General features: G+C 47.3%; 1 protein-coding gene across 1 annotated transcript in view; it reads left to right on the plus strand.

The window, feature by feature from the left end:
• LOC144783273 (autophagy-related protein 2 homolog A-like) overlaps positions 1-19841 on the plus strand; it is a 397715-nt gene that overhangs the window by 36585 nt on the left and 341289 nt on the right. The window contains exon 2 of the mRNA XM_078662337.1: positions 4305-4467. Coding sequence (XP_078518463.1) covers positions 4305-4467 — 163 coding nt within the window. The remainder of the gene's footprint in view (positions 1-4304; positions 4468-19841) is intronic.

A 19841-nucleotide genomic window follows, 5' to 3' on the forward strand; every position in this document is an offset into this window, starting at 1 on the left:
ATCATACCTCCACATCGTGAATGGTGTGGGAGGTATGATTCCATGCACTGTAAAGCTCCAGGCCTTCAGTGCTCCCAAATTGCAGTCTCCTAGACCCGGACAGCACAACATGACTGCTGCCGACCAGAGAGCCAATTTTGCCCTCCTGCTGCTGAGCCAAGCTCGAGCAGGGGAAGGCAGAACAATAGGTATTTGGTCACAGGGAGGTGTGACCACCTCCCAGACAGAGTTTAGTGTATTTGGGCCTGGTGGCAGCACATGCTGGCGCCACTCAGTCTGTTTCAAGGGCACACTTGGTGACCTCCTTGCATAGTCCAGTTCAAACCAGCTCAGGGAGCAGTTGGCTCACGTTCCGACTCGAAACTGAACAAAGGACATGGGAGTATCCTCCCCACTATGCTACCCCTCCCCTGGGAGGGAACCCTGAATCACAGGGTGGGTCTCTACATTTGTCGTGGGCCAAGATTAATTTCAAGACACCATTTCTTTTTTGACCGTCTGGGCACTCAGGATTTCGCTGGGCTTTGCTCTGGGCATCAAGGCTGCAACTTGGAAGACTCCTGCTGCTCCTGATCCAGTCGCCCTGCTTGTCTGCTGCAACGTCTGTGCCTGTGCTCCATATAGGAACCTTCTAAGGCCTGTGGGCATCCGAGACACCTGAAGGAATCTCCCTTGAAGTGAAGGAGTCACTTCCCTGTGTCTGCAGGCACCACAACTAAGCTGACCGGTCTGCTGATCCTGGGCTCCCACGCACTCCAGAAGACTCTGCAACACAGGGGGTGGTTCTCCAGATCCCTCAAGGCCGGCCCTGCCCTCTCACCAAGTTTGAGGCCAGTGTCTATCGTCAGGGCTGCAGGAACCGAACCCCTGTGCAACGCGTCGACTTGCGGTTGCAAAGGCATGTTGGCTTCCTTCCACCAAGATCTACGGAATCCAAGTATCTCCTACCTAAAGCATCTCCAGTGACCAAGATCTTCATCCTCCACGCATCACTTGCACCGTGGGCATCTTTGATGAGATGCTCGAGGTCCTCTTGCGACTCCAGTGCCTCCGGCCTGTGGGTCCTCTTGAGTGTCATCTTTGAAATCTGTGGGCTTCCCTGATTATTCGGGACCTGCCCTGACTCTCCTGCTTGTGGTGAGTCACCTGGACCTTGCTAGTCCCGCAACTGCACTGTCTTTGCTGTCCACGTTATTTGCAGTTGCCAAGGCTTGTTTGTGCTCTCGACAGACACCAACCCCTCAACTCTCTGCATCCGATGTGAGACTGCTCGTGCACGGCTCCTGGTCTTCCACAGCATCGGCTGGTCCTCACAGTTGCAGCTCCAAGGTCACCATTATCTCCCCTACGACACTCGACACCGGTAGGCATTCGTCTTTCGTGCATCCTAGTCACTCCTGAGTGGCATAGACTCTGTCCCCTCTGCTTGCAGGTACTTCTCCACTTGAATTCACCTTTGAATAGTATTGTGTGCATTGTGTATATCTCCAACTAGAAGTGAGTGTCTTATAATAAATACCTATTTTTATAAATACACTGTGAGGTTCTTTTTCACTTCATCCATACCTATGAGATTATGTTGTGGTAAAACTACCACTTAGAGAGCTTTCTAAGGTTGTCTAAGACCACTAAAATCCCCATAAGGGTTGTCTGGATTGGTGCAAGGTGCCACTTACATAAGTGTACACCATATACCAAGCTAGCTTCTCACACTTGTTATGGCCTGATTTGTGTGTAGTCATTTATTGTAGAGATGTTCACCATTGATGTAAAATATTTTTATTTAACTGTTAGCTGGACAGTGGATGGATGTGTTTTCTACCTTCTCTATGTATGGGTCCCAAAAATTGCTTTCTTTTATTGCTGATCTCTGTGGAACTCATTGCATCCCTTTGCCTAATTTAGATGCTTTTCATAAGCCCATTTGAGCAGCATTTGATGTGCCAAAATCAGCTGTATTTTTTGGCGACATCAAGATAGTGTATGTGTGCTATGTCGAGCTTTTTTCCTTAGGTTCAATGAAGCTGCATTTTGAGGGCCAATTTAAGTCTGGTTTTGTGAGTCAACTCGAGCTCATTTTGTGGACCAAATCAGGCTTTCCTTCTGGCCCTCCTCGCACTGATGTGTAGGTGAAATCTCAGGAATGGAAGCTTTGAATAGAACTGGAGCATTTTGTGTCCAAATGAGGTTCGATTAAAGTCCTCATGAGTCTGTGCTCTAGTAAGAAAGTTCTGAAAGTTGCTGCATGATGTTGACATAATGTGGTGGCATGTGGATCTATAAATTCTGTGAGAGGGTTTGGTTGTATATTGTTCCAGTATCTTTGATTAAACGCCAATGCTTAGCATGAGTATTGCATCTGATCCAGCGGAAACGGTATACATTGTATAATCACTCACATTAACTCTACTGTATCACAAATAGGATTTATCCACCATAACCAAAGTTTGGGCCTATGAAATCTCAATCGCCACTTACAAACATCAGGTCTTCCGATAGATCTTTGGTAGAGCTAATAGGTACTCAATAATAAGAGACGGATACTATTTCCCTCAATGAGGACATATAGTGAAGGAAAAGCCTGTCCAGCAATTGTAATCAGAGTACACATTATGTCTAATAAGTCATTAATTAAAGACTTAAAACTCTTGAATACTTATCAAGTTACTTTTATCTAAACTATATCAAAATATGAATGGTCAAAACACAAGTACATAGGGAATCATAATTTCTGTGTTATTTCAATATTACAGGTAAGTTCACAACAAAGAAATGCAGTTCATTTACAAATACATCTTCTAATCCATAACCGCATGAGAGGGGAGAGAGAGAGAGAAAAACAAAGAATAAATTATTGCAATTCAGTATGCAATACAGAATTTCATACAAACCCATATCCGAGAATACTAATGCACAGCTTGCAATAGTCAGAAATAGCTAACGCTTCGGCCGAAAAGGTGTAGCTTAAGCAACATCACCAGCCGATGAAGTGCAAGATAATCAGGATAGTCTCGCTCAGGATTTGCATGGATAATAGCCAGCCGGAGTAGCATAGAGAGTACAGCAGCATAGGCTATCTTCTCATAGAAACAGCTACTCCCAAGTTCTTTTTTCTCACCGTAGTAATTATACCCAAATGCTAAAAAGTTCAATCCCCCTAAAGTTGCAAATTCCAAGTTTCACGCAATTCCATTGGTCAGGCTGTTAGAGTTAAAAGCAGGAAATAAACTTTAATAATTCCATGTCCTCGCGCTCAATTCCACATCAGCTTGCAACATTAGTAGACATAAGTTTCAATAGAAAAGAAATACTCTACCCGTAGAAAGGAAATCCTAGTGATACACTAAGCATAGTTAAACAAATAAATCAACTTTTTAGAAATAGCCAAGGACAATGGATGTATGACGTTACAACGCATACTTTTACCAAGCATACCTTTACAACGCGGTATTTACAACGAATACCGTTACAACGCATAGCGCTTTGAGGTGCTGGATAGTGGTAAGTATAATTTTCTATTCCAACTCCAGTCCCCGTGGACACTAGGGAAGGTGTTGGATAGAAAATTAAACGTATTCCCTATCCTAGAGCACCCCCCAGCGCAATGCGTTGTAATGGTATGCGTGGTAATGCCTGCGTGGTAATGCCTGCGTTGTAATGGTAGTGCGTTGTAAAAAATTCGTTGTAAACGTTGCATACCAAGGACAATACATTCTTCGGTGGCCTACGTTAGAGAAAACATGTAATCATTTTCCTAAGGAGTAAAACACATGCATTAATATTTTAGAAAAGGAAAGAAACACGTAATGAAAATTGGAATTAAAGATTCATTATCCCAATTAAATCCATAAGTATTCATCTAACTTTTCAATTAATCAAACAATATAATAGGATTTGGTATTCTTCTTGTTACGAAATTAGGATAAAAATTTCACCAAACATTTTCTGTAAGGGTTTTCTATTTATTACTATTTCATATTTTCTACATGCATGATTCTAAATGCATATTTACTCTAGTCTCTCTCTCATAACATGTAAAATCATTCATAGAATCTTTAATGGCTTTCAGCATATTAAACTTTGTAGCTGCATCAGCTTTTATTTGACTAAACATGTTGTGCCTTTCTTGCACATTTTCACGTTGTACCTTCAAATATTCCCATATACATTAATGTTAAAAAGGCACATCATTATTCATTGTTATGTTACTAAAACAGTTATGAGCAGATTTGATCAAGCAAGATTATTTCGCAAAAAACATGCTTTATCACATCTTACATGTATTTCTGTCTCTTCCATTGCAGTCAGTGAACGAGCAGTTGGAGTTGCTGGGTGCTCCCTTGGAGATTATAGATGGTTTTATCAGTGCAATCTCCGTTACCATCCCATGGTCTGCACTAGTCACCGAAAATTGCACTGTGGAAGTCACTGGACTACAAGTGACGTGCCGGCCAAAATACCGTCATGGTGAGTTGTTTCCTTATTTGGGCTCTTGTTGTGAGCAGTCTTTGGCATGTGGGTTGACTTGAAAGGTATGGAAGTATTGATGTCTTATTTCCTTTGTGTAACTTGGCTTTTCTGGCCACATTACAAAGCTATTTTACAGGACCACTAATTTGGTTTCCTACCCGTCTGATCAAACCTATCCTAAAGCCCCTTGCGAAACACAGCAGACCTGAACACTTTCTCACGTTCCATTAATATTACAATACTTTTTAATCATAATCTGCCCTCTTATTTTAAAGATGTTTTTACCGGATCTCAGTTCTTAAATGTTCCCTTGCAGGCCCAGGCCCCTCCCTTACCCATTTCCCAACAAATTGTTCCCTTTTAGTTTTTGTTTTTTTCTCACTTTTCAGTAGGACATCGGTTTAACTGTTCTGGGATAGGCCTGGATGGGCAATTTTGGAATAAACAACATGCATAAGATTGTAGCAATCAGAGTCTTTGACGTGATGGATTAACAATGGATAAAAGCATGATCAATAAGAATTAACACTTGATTACTGTAGTTTAAGTAGATGAAATTTAAACACTAGTGCATAAGGCTGTGCAACCCTTTTGGATCTTCAAAAGGCGGGCCCATATTTTTGGAGTTTCATTATAAGTGCTTACTGGAACGCAGCATTATAAGGGTGCATGCACACCGAACTTGATGAATTCAGAAAAGAACAAGTGGGAAATATCATGGGTGTGCTCCAGATCATTCAAACGGTGATGTATATTAAAACTGTTCCAGCCCTGGTTAGCACCCTGAGGGAAGAAAATAAGCAAAGCGCATTGGAGGATTTGTTGTCACGTCAAAGACTGTTTATGAGAGTTATCGACATGAAGGAGTTAATATACATCAAGTGACTATTGGACATGAGGCCATGTTACGGGGATTCACGCATGTGTTGATTTTGAGATTAAATGAGGATGTGAATTATTTTTAAACACACGAATCTGAAAGAAACAGGTTAGTATTAGATTCCTTACCTTAGAATATCCCCAGGCGTCAGACTGGATCTGGAATTTTTTGCGTAGCAGTCCCCTTTCGCGTCGGTAGGCGTCGTCTGCGGCTCCGCGTCCGTCGTCGTGGGCGCCGTGATGACGTCGTCGGAGTACTTAGACGCCGCCTCCGCGTGCTGACGTCAGTTCTTCTTTTTTCCGCGCCAGCAGCGCAGATCCGGAAAAAGTGGTACCTTAGTCATTTTTTTGCCTAAACTTTTTACGATCCTTTTGATCTCTTTTCGAGTCTATTCGACTCCGAACGGTGCCGGTAGGGATACCAGGTTTTAAACCCTGTGAGGATTGCGACCGGCTGATGTCGGTCACCGACCCTCACTGCCGGTGTCTACACTGTCTCGGCGTCGATCACGACGACAAGACCTGCTCCGACTGACGGGCCCTGACTTTGAAAGCTAGGCGGGTGCGGTCCCGCAAGCGACTCGAACTCCGGCAGTCGGCCCCGCGCCGTGAGAGGTCCCGGTCTGGACGGAGGTCGAGGGACCGGTCGCGGGGTCGGAGCCACCTTAGCTCCGGGAGTCGACATCACTCCTCAGGTTCGAAGTCGTCGGGTAAGCACAAGAAGTCGAAGAGACGTCATTGCTCTTCCGACTCCCCCCGACGCTCGTGCGACGCGGCGGGGGGTTCGGGTGACACCGCCCACGCGGCTCCGTCGGAGTCGTGGGCGTCGCGGCCTGCTCCATACCCTGCGGTCCCTGGGCAGCACGCGACACCGGAGGAGATCGAGCGCTTCCTCGTGGCCATGAGGTCCCTCACTCCTCCGACGGGCTCCGCGGCGCCTTCGGGCCAAGCGGACCCATCTGGGGGCCCTAGCGAGTCGGGGGCTACGGCGCCGGCGGTTGCTTCAGCCCCGACGACGCCGGTGCCTTAGGGCTTGGCGCCGCAGGGCCCCACTGGATCCACTTCTGGATCCGGGTCGTCAACGGTTGACCTGACGACCTCACCGGCGCCGGTCCCCAAGGTCCCCCGTCTTTGGGCGGTGCCGTCCCCGGTGCCTCCCTCGATCCGGTTCCGGCACCGGAGCGGCGCCGCTGGGCGCCGCTCTCGACGTCGATTGGGGAGTTTTACTTCAACGAACCGGCCCCATCCATTGACCACCCTGAATATCAGGAGATGGGTGATGAGTATTGGGAGGGGTGTGAGGACCCTCTGACACGGGAGTGTCAGTCCCAGGAGGACTGGACAGGTGGACTTGGGGATGCCAGTGGTCTGGACACCTCGCCAGACACTTGTTTTGTCTCGCCTCCTACCGTGGCTACGGAGAAGGGGGCAACCTACAGTGTGGTGTTCACGCGGGCAGCCAAGGCCTTGGGCCTTGAGCTTCCCGTCGCGGCCATGAGGACTAACCTCCTCACTGAGGTTCTTAAACCGCAGTCATGCTCGGCTGAGCCTCTGCTGCTGTTTAACGAGGCCTTGGCTGACGTTCTTTTGGGCACTTGGTCCAGGCCCGCTACGGGTTCGCCCGTAGATAGGAACGTGGCCAGACGCCACCGTCCGGCCCCGGGCGACCCATGTTTCCTGTCCACCCACCCCACCCCCGAGAGTCTGGTCACCCAGGCCTCCAATTCCCAGACCGCATTCCCGTCGGCCCCGCCGGACAGGGAATCCAAGAGGTATGCGCAGTACGGCAAGAAGGTATTCTCCCTGAGTCTGGGACTGCGGTCTTCCAACACCGCATGCCTCTTGGGCCGCTACACCCACTCTCTGTGGGACACGGTCGCGGAAGTGCTGCCAGAATGTCCATTGGAGATACGGGGTAAACTCTGCCAGGCCCTTGTGGAAGGCCGGGATGCAGCACGATATTCTATCCGGTGTGGGCTGGATATCACAGACTCACTGGGCAGGGCGATGGCAACGACGGTGGCGATTCGTCGCCACGCCTGGTTGAGGTCCGCCAACTTCTCGGCTGATGTCCAGAATACTCTCATGGACATGCCGTTTGATGGCCGTCGCCTTTTTGACAAGGCAGACCATGCGCTTGAGTGCTTTAAGGACTCCAGGGCTACGGCCAGGTCCTTGGGCCTCTCAACCCCGCGCCAGCAATCGGGTGCCTTTCGCTCCTTTCATGGCCAAGTAAGGGGCGCCCCCACACGTGCCGCCAGCCACTCAACGCAAGCCAAACTTCCAACGCGGTGGCGTCCGTGGAAACCGCCGTGGAGGCGGTTGGAGACAACTGCGAGGTCAGTGCACACCTTCCCCTGCAGCATCCACCTCAAAACCCTCCTAGTCCGTGCTTTCAGGCCCATGTGACGCCAGTGGGGGGCAGGGTTCGCCAACACCTCTTCCACTGGCGCACTGTCACATCGGACAGGTGGGTGCTGCAAATCGTCCGAAGGGGCTACTCCCTGCCCTTCGAGGCGACACCTCCAGCCATGCCACAGCTATACCACCGCATATCGGGGGATCATTTGCGACTTCTGCTGGAGGAAGTTACGGCCCTCTTGGCCAAGGGGGCCATCGAGCGCGTTCCTGGGCCAGAAGTAGGGTGTGGTTGCTACTCCGACTACTTTCTGGTACCCAAGAAGGGCAAAGGAGAAGTTCAAGATGCTGACATTGGCTCGGGTCTTAGCTGCCCTGGACCCTGGAGACTGGTTGGTAGCGTTGGACTTGCAGGAATCTTATTTCCACATCCCCGTCCTGCCGGCCCACCGGCGTTACCTGCGGTTCACGGTAGGCCACGAGCACTTTCAGTTTACCGTACTCCCCTTCGGCCTTACCAGCGCCCCACGGGTGTTCACGAAGGTGATGGCGGTGGTCGCAGCTCATCTGCGCAGGTTAGGGGTTTCAGTCTTCCCCTACCTCGACGACTGGTTGTTGAAGGCGGGCTCGCCCCAGACAGTCGTCAGCCACCTCCAGACGACGGCGGACCTCCTGCACCTGCTGGGGTTTTCCATCAATGTGCCGAAGTCACATCTGTGCCCCTCTCAGAAGCTCCTCTTCATCAGAGCGGTTCTCGACTCGGCGCAGTTTCGGGTTTATCCTCCCGAACAGCGGGTTCGGGACATTCAGGCTCTGATTCCACTCTTTCAACCTTTGTCACAGGTCTCGGTCAGGTTGACGCTGCGGCTTCTGGGGCTGATGGCCTCCTGCATCCTTCTGGTGCATCACGCCCGGTGGCGGATGCGGGCTCTGCAGTGGGACCTGAAGTTTCAGTGGGCCCAGCATCAGGGCAACCTCTCTGACCATGTCCTGATCTTGGAGGGCACTGCAAGACAGCTGCAGTGGTGGCTCACGGACCGCGATTGGGTCAGCGACAGATCCCTCTCCCTTCCCCAACCGGAGCACGTAGTTGTGACGGACGCGTCCCTCCAGGGCTGGGGAGGCCACATGGGAGAGGCGGAGATCAGAGGCCTCTGGTCTCCGGCGGAGTCCCGGCTCCATATCAACCTTTTGGAGCTACGGGCGATTCGTCTAGCACTGAAGGCATTCCTCCCCTCTGTCCGGGGGAGTGTAGTGCAGGTGTTCACGGACAACACCACCGCCATGTGGTACTGCAACAAACAGGGCGGGGTGGGATCGTGGACCCTTTGCCAGGAGGCTCTGCGCCTCTAGCAGTGGCTGGAACATCAGGGCGTGACCCTGGTGATTCAACACCTGGCAGGTTCTCTGAACGCCAGGGCGGATTAGCTCAGCCGTCGGTGCATGATGGATCACGAATGGCATCTGCACCCGGACGTGGCGCAAGGCCTCTTTCAGCAGTGGTGAGAGCCTTGGTTAGATCTATTCATCACCGAAGAGAACACGCAATGTCATCAGTTCTGCGCGTTGGAATTTCCAAGGCGGCACTCGCTCGGAGACGCTTTTGGTCGCGAGTGGAGTTGCGGTCTGTTGTACGCCTTTCCGCCTATACCACTTCTGCCCAGAGTGCTGAAGAGGATCAAACGCGACCGGGCCCAAGTCATTTTTGTGGCTCCGGACTGGGCACGAAGGTACTGGTATCCAGAGCTACTCAGTATGTCAGTCGATCCCCCGGTTCGTCCGCCTCTTCAGGAGGGCCTTCTGTCGCAGCAGCAGGGGACGGTTCTACACCCGAACCTGTTCAGTCTCCACCTCCATGCTTGGAGATTGAACGGCGACAGTTGAGGCCATTTGACTTGCCTCCTGAAGTCTGTAATGTCATTCTGGCAGCCAGGCGTCCCTCCACAAAGTCGGTATACGCCTGCAGGTGGAACAGATTTGTGGCATGGTGCACAGCAAAGGATGTGGATCCTCTTTCTGCCCCTCTTTCCCAGGTTCTTCTCTTCCTTCTTTCTCTTGTCCACCCGAACCTGTTCAGTCTCCACCTCCATGCTTGGAGATTGAACGGCGACAGTTGAGGCCATTTGACTTGCCTCCTGAAGTCTGTAATGTCATTCTGGCAGCCAGGCGTCCCTCCACAAAGTCGGTATACGCCTGCAGGTGGAACAGATTTGTGGCATGGTGCACAGCAAAGGATGTGGATCCTCTTTCTGCCCCTCTTTCCCAGGTTCTTCTCTTCCTTCTTTCTCTTGTCCAGCAGGGCTCTGCTCTGGGCACTATCAAGGGCTACCTTTCTGCCCTTTCAGCCTTTCTAAGGCTGCCTGATCAACCTTCTTTGTTCAAGTCCCCTATTGTAACTCATTTTCTGAAGGGCATCACACACATGTTCCCTCCTGTTCCGTTTGTGATGCCTCAGTGGGACTTGAACCTTGTTCTTACGTTTCTGATGTGCGCTCCCTTTGAGCCACTCCACAACTGTCCTCTCCGCCTTCTTACTCTGAAGACTGTTTTCCTGGTTGCCATCACCTCTGCCAGGAGAGTGAGTGTGCTCCAGGCTCTTCATGTACACCCCCTTTCCTTTCTGTCCATCCGGACAAGGTTGTGTTGCAGACTAAGCCATCTTTCCTGCCCAAGGTTGTCACGGCCTTCCATATCGGGCAGTCTATCACCTTGCCCACCTTCTTTCCGCCACCGCATCCCTGTAAAGAGGAAGAGCGGCTACACCGTCTGGACCCAAAACGTACAATTTTATTCTATCTAGATCGCACACGCCAGTTCCGGGTGGATGACCAACTATTTGTTGGTTACGTGGGCACAAAGAAGGGACGGGCGGTGCACAAGAGGACCATCTCTCGGTGGGTCGTCTTGTGCATCAAGGCATGTTACTCCTTAGCGAGGAAGGAGCCTCCTGTTGGGCTGCGGGCCCATTCCACTCGGGCCACGGCGGCTAGCACTGCCCTGGGCCGGGGAGTCCCCTTACAGGACATCTGTCAGGCAGCCACGTGGGCATCGCTGCACACGTTTGCAAGACACTACTGCCTGGACAGCCAAGTCCGGAGGGATGGCTTCTTTGGCCGTTCCGCCCTCCAAGACTTTCTGGTGTGATTATTGGTTCGCAGACCCACCACCAGGGTTGGTATTGCTGGGGTATCTATTCTAAGGTAAGGAATCTAATACTAACCTGTTTCTTTCAGATGAACAAGTTACTTCCCTTCGGTAACGATATATCTGTAAGAAACGATAGTTAGTATTAGATTCCTTACCGCCCCACCCATCCTCCCCGTTCTGCGAACCGATATCTAGGGTTAAGGTCATTCCTTTCAGGGCCCGAGTTTCAATGGCACCAGTGTTGGGTTTTAACATGGCTCTGCATTTCTGGCGCGGAAAAGCTGTGTCTAAGAACTGACGTCAGCACGCGGAGGCGGCGTCTAAGTATTCCGACGACGTCATCACGGCGCCGACGACGGACGCGGAGCCGCAGACGACGCCTACCGACGCGCATGGGTACTGCTACGCAAAAATTTCCGGATCCAGTCTGACGCCTGGGGATATTCTAAGGTAAGGAATCTAATACTAACTACTGTTTCTTACAGATATATCGTTACCGAAGGTAAGTAACTTGTTCTTTAGGATATGGGTGGTAATTCTTTAAATAAGGAGTTTTGGTGGGGCGGGCATATGTGGACGCAATGCGTGCTAATCTTGGTTTTGCAGGTGGGATTGGGAACGTAGTTTTTAAGTTAGTGAGTCAGCATTGGGTGGTTATTCAGTTATGTTGTGCGCGCATGGGAAGAACAAGGTGCTTGCAAAAGAAGATTACGTCAGGTATGTTAGAGCTTATATAAAGGATAATGGGAGAAATGACAAGCATGAGGCGTGGGAGTGAGTTTACATACAGCGATGAGCGCACTATATGAGTTTGGTGGAAATATGGGGCTGTATGGTGCCGAGTAATTTGGGTTAAAAACGTGGGGCACATTAATAATGACACAAGTATAAACGCTTTTTTCTGTTGGACGTTACACGGGTGGAAGCAGAGGGGTGGATTAATTCACACTATGTTTCAGTTCTTCGCAGGGTTATTCCAGATGAATTTTTAATGTTATCGTTATATGATTAAATCAGTGATTGGATGTTATTAGTATTATGATCTTGTGGCTGACAGACGCATATATATCTTTTACATACTACAGATACCCCTGAAGAAGGTTTAAAATAAACCGAAATGAATTAGGTGTAGAGATCGTAAATAGAAGAACTCGGAAATCTGTTTAACTGTTCTAGAATAGGCCTGGATGGGCAATTTTGGAATAAGCAACATGCAGAAGATTGTGGAAATCCGAGTCTTTGACGTGATGGATTGATTAACTGTGAATAAAAGCATGATCAATAAGAGTTAAGACTTGATTACTCTGGTTTAAGAGGATGAAATTGAAACACTAGTGCATAAGGCTATGCAACCCTTTCGGATCTACAAAAGGCAGGTCCATATTTTTGGAAGTATCATGAGTGCTCACTGGAACGGAGCATTATATGGGTCCATGCACGCCGAACTTATGAATTCAGGAAAAAACAAGTGAGAAACAATATGGGTGTGCTCCAGATCATTCAAAAGATTTGCTGGATAACCTAACATTAAGGGAAAAAAGTGCAGTCTCATTCTCATTAATAAATAATGGTGCAAATTGTTTGAGACAAAAGAAATAGAAGAGTCATTGCTTGTAGCAGCTCTAGGCAGGTTGTGGTAAAATAGAACCATGGGTTTGCTTTGATTGATTGCGTTGCTAGCAATCTAAATCACACTTATTTATAAAAGCCTCTCCTAACTTGGTCTTAGAAAAGGACAAACAGTTAGAGGGTGATGTACACAGAAAAGCTAAACCGAGGTCTGTAAATGACTGTTTAACATGATTCAGTCAATATGTAAATAACTCAAACAATGGGAGCTTACCATCTGGTGCACAGGGGGGAGGACCCAATCTTTTGATGTTAAGTACAGAGGGACAAAATAATCACAGTGTAAATAGATCACCACCCCCGACTACCTTGGATGAAAATGACTGACTGAAAACAGTTATTTCTAATCAGAGTATTAACCCTGAGAATATTAAGCCCTGTGGACCAAGTAATCAAAATATGTCCAAGTTTGGTATCTTGAGCTGGAATATTTCTGGCTTAAGTTCTAAGAAAGATGATCCTAAGTGGCTATAGTTGATTAACTCGTATGATCTGGTGGGGCTTCAGGAGACCTGGGACACGGAGGGAGAATGGTGGCTGGATGGTTATACATCTTTTTCCCAGCCAGCGGAATTTGCTTCCTCTGGTAGAGCCAAAGGGGGGCTTCTTCTGTTATTCTCTGTTAAATTGCCGTGGATGTATAAAAGGGTTGAAGTGGGGACACCCCATTGTTTAGCAGTAGAACTGAAGGATCATAACTCCATTAAACTTTTGGTAGTTAATTTTTATAACTCGGCAGATTGCTCCACTGGAATTGAACATCTGTTAATTTTAAAATCCTTTTTAGAGGAGTATAGGGAAAATCAAACCACTTACCATCCGGTTATTATATTGGGCGATTTTAATATACATCCGTGCAGGCAGGATTGTCAGGGGAGATTGGAGAGTGGTGATTCTACAGTATATGCCGTACCTCACTTTGAGCATAATAGACAGGGGGAATGCCTGGAAGAGGTCCTAGCAGTAATGGATCTCTATGAAGCCAGTACAATTGACTCAATTACAATTACTACTATTACAGCCAGAGGCTGTAATACTGTGATTGATTACATTTTCTTGCCCCCCTCCTGTTGCCCTGTGTTTATTTTTATAGTGCGAAATATTTGCATTTTAGTGATCACAATCCGGTCATTTTGGAACTAAATAAAGATTGCGGTTTGGGGCGACCCACGAGTCATACGAGGGTGGAGATCAGTATTTAACCCACTGATCAGGGTAGAAGGCTGAAATGGACAAAGATTATTCCTGAGATTTTTCTGGATACACTTTTCTTGTTGGTAAATGACATGCTGAATATATGTTTAGATGTAATATCAGAGGGCACAGCGGTTATCGAGGCTTTTACAGCTATCTGTAAACAAATATCCTTGAATCTAACTGCCCCGGTAAAAATGGGGCAACAAATGGCCGAGAAAGGGTTTGATACCACATGTTCACGGGCACATAGTAAGTTAATGAGTGCTATAAAACAGATCCTACAAAATAGGATCAAATTGGCCATACTCAGAAAGGACTACAAGTTAGCTGTAAGAGCCAGGAAGAATAATATCAGAAAGGATGCTTGGGAGGCCTTGATGTCGGTTGACGTTCTAAAAAATAGTCGCAGTTTTTGGGAAATCGTCAATAAGCCCTTTTTCTCTGATAGTGGTAATACTGTGGCAGAATGTCATATCATCGAAGTACAGTGGTTAGCTCATTTTGGGGCTATATATGAGACTCCCCCATCTACAGATTTTGTACCCTGTGCTGTCTCAAGAGACTCAACCTCGCCTTTGAGTTTTAATTAGGAGGAAGTAGTACTGGCCATTAAGGCTATGTCCAGTAATAAGGCGCCAGGCCCAGACGGTGTTCCAGCCGATTTATACAAAATGTATCCCGTTTTTTGGGCAAAAGTTCGGACTAAAATCTTTAATACTGCAGCAAAGGGAAACCATCCACCTTCCTGGGCTACATCTATTATAGTCCCCATTTTTAAAAGGGTAGTAGAGGAGATGCCCGATGTTACAGACCGATCTCCCTAATTGATTCTGCTGTAAAGGTTCTGGGGAGGGTGGTCTTAGGAAAATTGACGGGATGGTTAGACGAGAATAAGGTAGTATCGAATTTTCAATACGGTTTTAGAAGTGGCAGGGGGACCCAAGACCAGTGTCTTAATTTATCCCTGTTAATTGGTAAATACACCTTAGCCAAAGGGGGAATACTCCAGCTGGCGTTTATGGATTTATCGTCAGCTTTTGCCCTGGTAAACAGGTCAAAGCTCTGGCAGGTTCTTCTAGAGATGGGGATGGGAAAGAGTCTTGTTTATTGTTTAGCTGACCTGCATCAGAACCTTTCTGCACGGGTACGGATTGATCAAGATGGTAATTGCACTAGGCACTTTAGTTCTGGTCGTGGAGTCCGACAAGGTTGCATTTTAGCCCCATTACTTTTTACTCTTTATATTAATAATTTAGGCAAGTTTTTAGATGTAGTTGGTTTAGATGGCCCTAAAATTGGTCAGGAGCGTTGCCCTGTGCTTCTGTATGCCGACGATGCTGTTTTGATATCGCGCACATCAGTCGGCCTACAGAAGCTGCTAGAGGGATTTGGAAATTTTATGAAATTATTGGATTTAAGGGTAAACCTAGCTAAATCACATGTGATGAGTGTAGGTCGCCAGAGTAAAAGAAATTGTAGGCCTTTTTATTGAGAAGGCTCCGAAGTTACCAGGGTAACCTCTTTTATTTACCTGGGGGTTCTTTTCGATGAGAATGGTACATGGGCTGCTCAACATAAAATTAAGGTTAATGGTATGGTTAGGGCAATTGCATTCTACCCCCTTGCTGAAAGCACTACATTGGCTGCCTGTTAAGGAGCGATCTCTTTTTAAGACTGGATGTATGGTCTTCCAGGCACGCCAAGGGACTGCCCCTGCCTTCATTTCTTCTCTAATAAAAGAGTACATCCCTGCCCGTGAGCTACGGTCATCCACTCAATCACTCCTTCAGGTTCCCCGGTATAGACGCAAGAAATGGGGCGGATCCAATTTCTCTGTCTTGGCACCCTCCTTTTGGAACTCCCTCCCCGATCACTTGCGTTTGGCCACACACTATCCCACCTTCCGTAAAGATCTTAAGACCCTTCTTTTTACTCAAGCCTTCCCAATGTAAATTCTTTTCTTGTTATCCCACCAGTTTTTTTGTTGTTTTACTGCTAATTATTGCCTCCATAGCGCCAAGAAACCGCATGGTGAACGTTGCGCTTAATAAATATTTTAAATTCAAATTCAATTGCGGCCGTAAATGGGTTTTCAAAACGTCTGGGGGCCAAACCTGTAGAGGCAATGTTGAACATCTATAAATCAAAATGTATTGCAATCGCCATATATGGTTCATCGATTTGGGGGCACAGACCCATGGAGGGATTACAGACTGAGGAGAATACATTTTTACGGGGAGTATTATCGGTCCCCCAGTCAACACCCACCTATGCTGTTCATCAGGAATTGGGGATGGGCTATTTCACAGATAAACTTAGGCTGGCTCCAGTTATTTTCTGGCTTAAATTATGGCCTAAAATTCACTGTATTTGACCAGTACTGTATTGCACTTTTTGCACGTAGACTGTTGTGGCCGGATTACAATATATTGTTGGCACTGTAATTTGTATTTTTGCACTTATATGTTTGTATGTTCGTGCTGTACTTTTATGGTTTTAATTTAACCGAATAAAGTGGTTTGATGATGATGATGATTTAACATAAGCTAACCAAGGGATTCTATTTGCTCGGTCAAGTTTGATAGTATCACTTGATTTAACATAACCGAGTCCCTCTTCCAAATTCTCAGCCAAAGAAAGAGTGGGGCTAATTTAATTGTATCAATAAAAAATGTCAAACCAAGTTCTATTTGGGCAACCAGAATTAAGCAGGCGTGAAGGATTGATAGCAGCTTTTTTTTAACAAACTTGTTCTCCACTGTTTGCAGGTTCCTCCCTTGAACCGCCCCCCATATTTTGGCCTCATAGGTGGCTATGACGACCGATTTTGCCAAGTAAACGTCTACGATTTCCCTACAATGTTTTTTACTCAAATTAGAAGCAAACTTCCAGGTCGTAGCTATACTTTGTTTCAGCATGTTGGTTCTATTTTCTACCTTGGCGGTCCAGTAAATTTTGGAATCAAAGAGGAGACCTAAGTACGTAAAAGCTCTACACATAAAATGTAGAAATCACTGTTTACAAGATAATTATACTTTTCCAATACCTAGCTAGTGACTCAGCTTGTGAGCTGTTAAGCCACAACAAGGTATAAATCCCTGTACAGGCCATTCACAAACCTTCCATGCATCACGCAAACAACCATTCACACTGCCAGCCACGGGCCCAGCACATTACAACACTCACTTCAACAAACAGCACCATTCAAGGGTCCAACACTTTCATAAGCCCACAGAACTGACACAGCAATCACATCACCAGCTGGCGAAGTGTGTGGTCTGATGTTTGGCTGCCATTGTTTATGTACATAAGGGCCCAGGCACCAGCCAAACACTACTCAGACATCACTATGAAGCTCCACACCACTTTCAGTTCTAAAGCACTCCCACAATGAACAGGCCGGAAAAAATTAAAACATCCAACTAAAAATAGCACATTCTTTTCAAATAGGAAGAACCAAGCTATTGGTAGAATATGAAATACCAACTATGACTGCATAGAATAACAAGTGTAACTAAGCACATCAAGATTCTGCCAAGTGGGTATCTTAACAGAACATATATAACAATACAGACTACAGTCAGTTCCCTTTTACTCTCATGGTTGCTCCCAATACTTGAGTTGTGTATGGCACAAATTAAAACGTCGGCACGCATAGGCCAGAATTAGAAGGACACTCTGTGGTAGTACATATGACTCTCCTTTCTTACTCCTCTTCGGACACAGGCTCTACATCTCGGACGAGGAAGTCTTATTGGGTGCTGGAGGAATGTAGTCAGAAAAGTGACAATCATTCCATCTAGCAACATCGTCCACCACTCCATCTAGGAAAACTTGCCTGCTCAACTGCAGAAAGGCTAGGCTGCCTATTACAAACTGCTGAAACAGTACAAAAGTACGCATGGATTCTGGAAAACGATCTTTGAAAGCAACATAAGCATTGAAGGATGCCAAATGAAATAGATGAACAACCAGCTTCTTGTACCAGATTCAGGACTTTTGAGCACCACTGTAAAGCTCCAACCTTTGATCTACCTTATCTGCACCTACCACCATGTGCTAGTTGTACTCTAGAATACACACTGGTTTGCATACTTTTGCAATCTGGCCCCAAACAGTCATAGCACAGTACTTTCATCATGAATAGTTGTCAGCATGTTGACATCTCTTCTGTCTGAAAATTTCACACACTGACAATATTTTGTTGTATCTCGCAAGGCCCTACCACTCGGTTGCCAGGGTGCTACATCTCTTCAATTTGCTAGGGAGCTATTCCGGCTATACTATCAATTGGGAAAAGTCAGTGGTGTTTCTGCTGGCAGGCCCTCCACCCCCCCCGCCCCCCTCCCCACCGGGACTGCCGGTGCAATGCACGCCACCGGTGGCTACAGAGGGTTTTAAATATTTGGGTATTCAGTGTAATGATTTCTGAGCAGGTTCCGCAGGAGCGTCAGGAATCCGGAGAGTAATCCTCAGCCTTCCCCTACGGCCTTTCGACTCTATCAGACACTAGAGTATCGAATGGCTCGCCAGGGGAAAACAGGGAAACAAAACAAGGAAAGGTTGGGGAAGACAATAGATCTTGGCAGTGGACTTCAGAATGGACGCTTGGTACATAGGCAGGCTGTAAGGGAAGACATATATTACTGTCTGTACTTGATAACCACACCATATATGTACACAATGTCTATATACACATTTAACCATCACCTACCACAACTAAACGTCTGGACCTTAGGACACAGTGGAAGGGTAGAATAAGTGGTTCGTTTTCTGTGCAAAACAAGACAAAAAGATAATAAAACTCTATCCCACTCTATACTAATAAGTGTAAGTACATGATATGTAAATCTCACTCTGCTATTCTTTGAAGTAAACTGGAAGAACATCCAATTCTTCTGTAAGTCTGGATTCGAGTTTGAGCCTCTACCATGTATCTTGCACCAGGTTATCTGTCATACAATAATCACAAATAGTTATTCACTCGCGTAAACCCCCAGATATATGGTAAGAAAAGGCAGCGCAAGGCGCTGTTACCGTGATTCTTTGTAGATGAACTTCGAAATCACACCACACTCTGGTCCACGCAAGTGCCCCAAAAAATAAGTATATAACGTCGGAGGGAAGGATGGAGTAGGGATGCACCCAATGGGAGTCAGCATCAGTCGGGAATCCAAATGCTGAATATACTGGCAGTGCCCAGCCGGATGACGGGGAGTAGACCCGGCCGCCGGGTGGAGCACCAGGAGATTGGGAAAATGGACACGAACTTCTCCGAATGGACTTAACGGTGCTCAGCCGGATGACGGGGAGTAGACCCGGTCGCCGGGTGAAGCACCTGGAGTAGGAGAGGGATGACAAGCTGTGCCCGGCCGGATGGCGGGGAAAATCCCGGCCGCCGGGCGGAGCACAAGAAATAAGGGGAAATCGGAAAGAGAACCAACACGGACAACACCGTAATTACGGACGCCAGGAAAGTAGACGTCAGAGAGACGGTGTAACTTAAAGTACGGCACCAAAGTAGAAGCCGACCGAAAACACCCTCGCGGAGGAGGCAGGAACCAAACAGGAAGGACAAACGACTAACAGGAAACCGGAAGTCAGGCAAAACAAATCGGGACGGAACCCACATCAGTTAGGCTAGACGCTAGAACGCAAAGCGGCGTTCCGATGTTGTGCACGTCTTAAATAGTGTCCTGTCATTAAAGTTACAGTACGAGTGGGATGTCGGGGCATGACATTCAGGTGGTACGGAATCATTAGCTGTTTCTGGAAAAGAATCTCAGCCCCTAGCTGGAGAGGCTCCATAGAGATGTACTACATTGCCACACACTACCGCTGTCTCTAGCAGGCAGAGCGGACCTCTGCAAGATGTTTGCCCTACAGCGCTTGTTCTCCATCCTGAAAAATACCCCCTAACCCGTCCCGCCATCTGTTTTCAAAAAGATTGCCCTAGCTACTCGGGAGCTGCTGTGAAAGGCAGGTACTCCTAGGATAGCACTAAACAAGCTGCAGCGAGGGATGTATGGTTGAGGTCTGGCGATTCCGGATGTACGACTGTACTACTGGGCATCACAATTACTAGTGGTAAACTGGGTATACTTGGATAGAGATGAGCCAGCATATAGAGTAGACTGAGATGCTAAGCTTGGGGGGAATTG

This window comes from Lissotriton helveticus, chromosome 9 (genome assembly GCF_964261635.1).
Source record: "Lissotriton helveticus chromosome 9, aLisHel1.1, whole genome shotgun sequence".
NCBI lineage: Eukaryota > Metazoa > Chordata > Amphibia > Caudata > Salamandridae > Lissotriton > Lissotriton helveticus.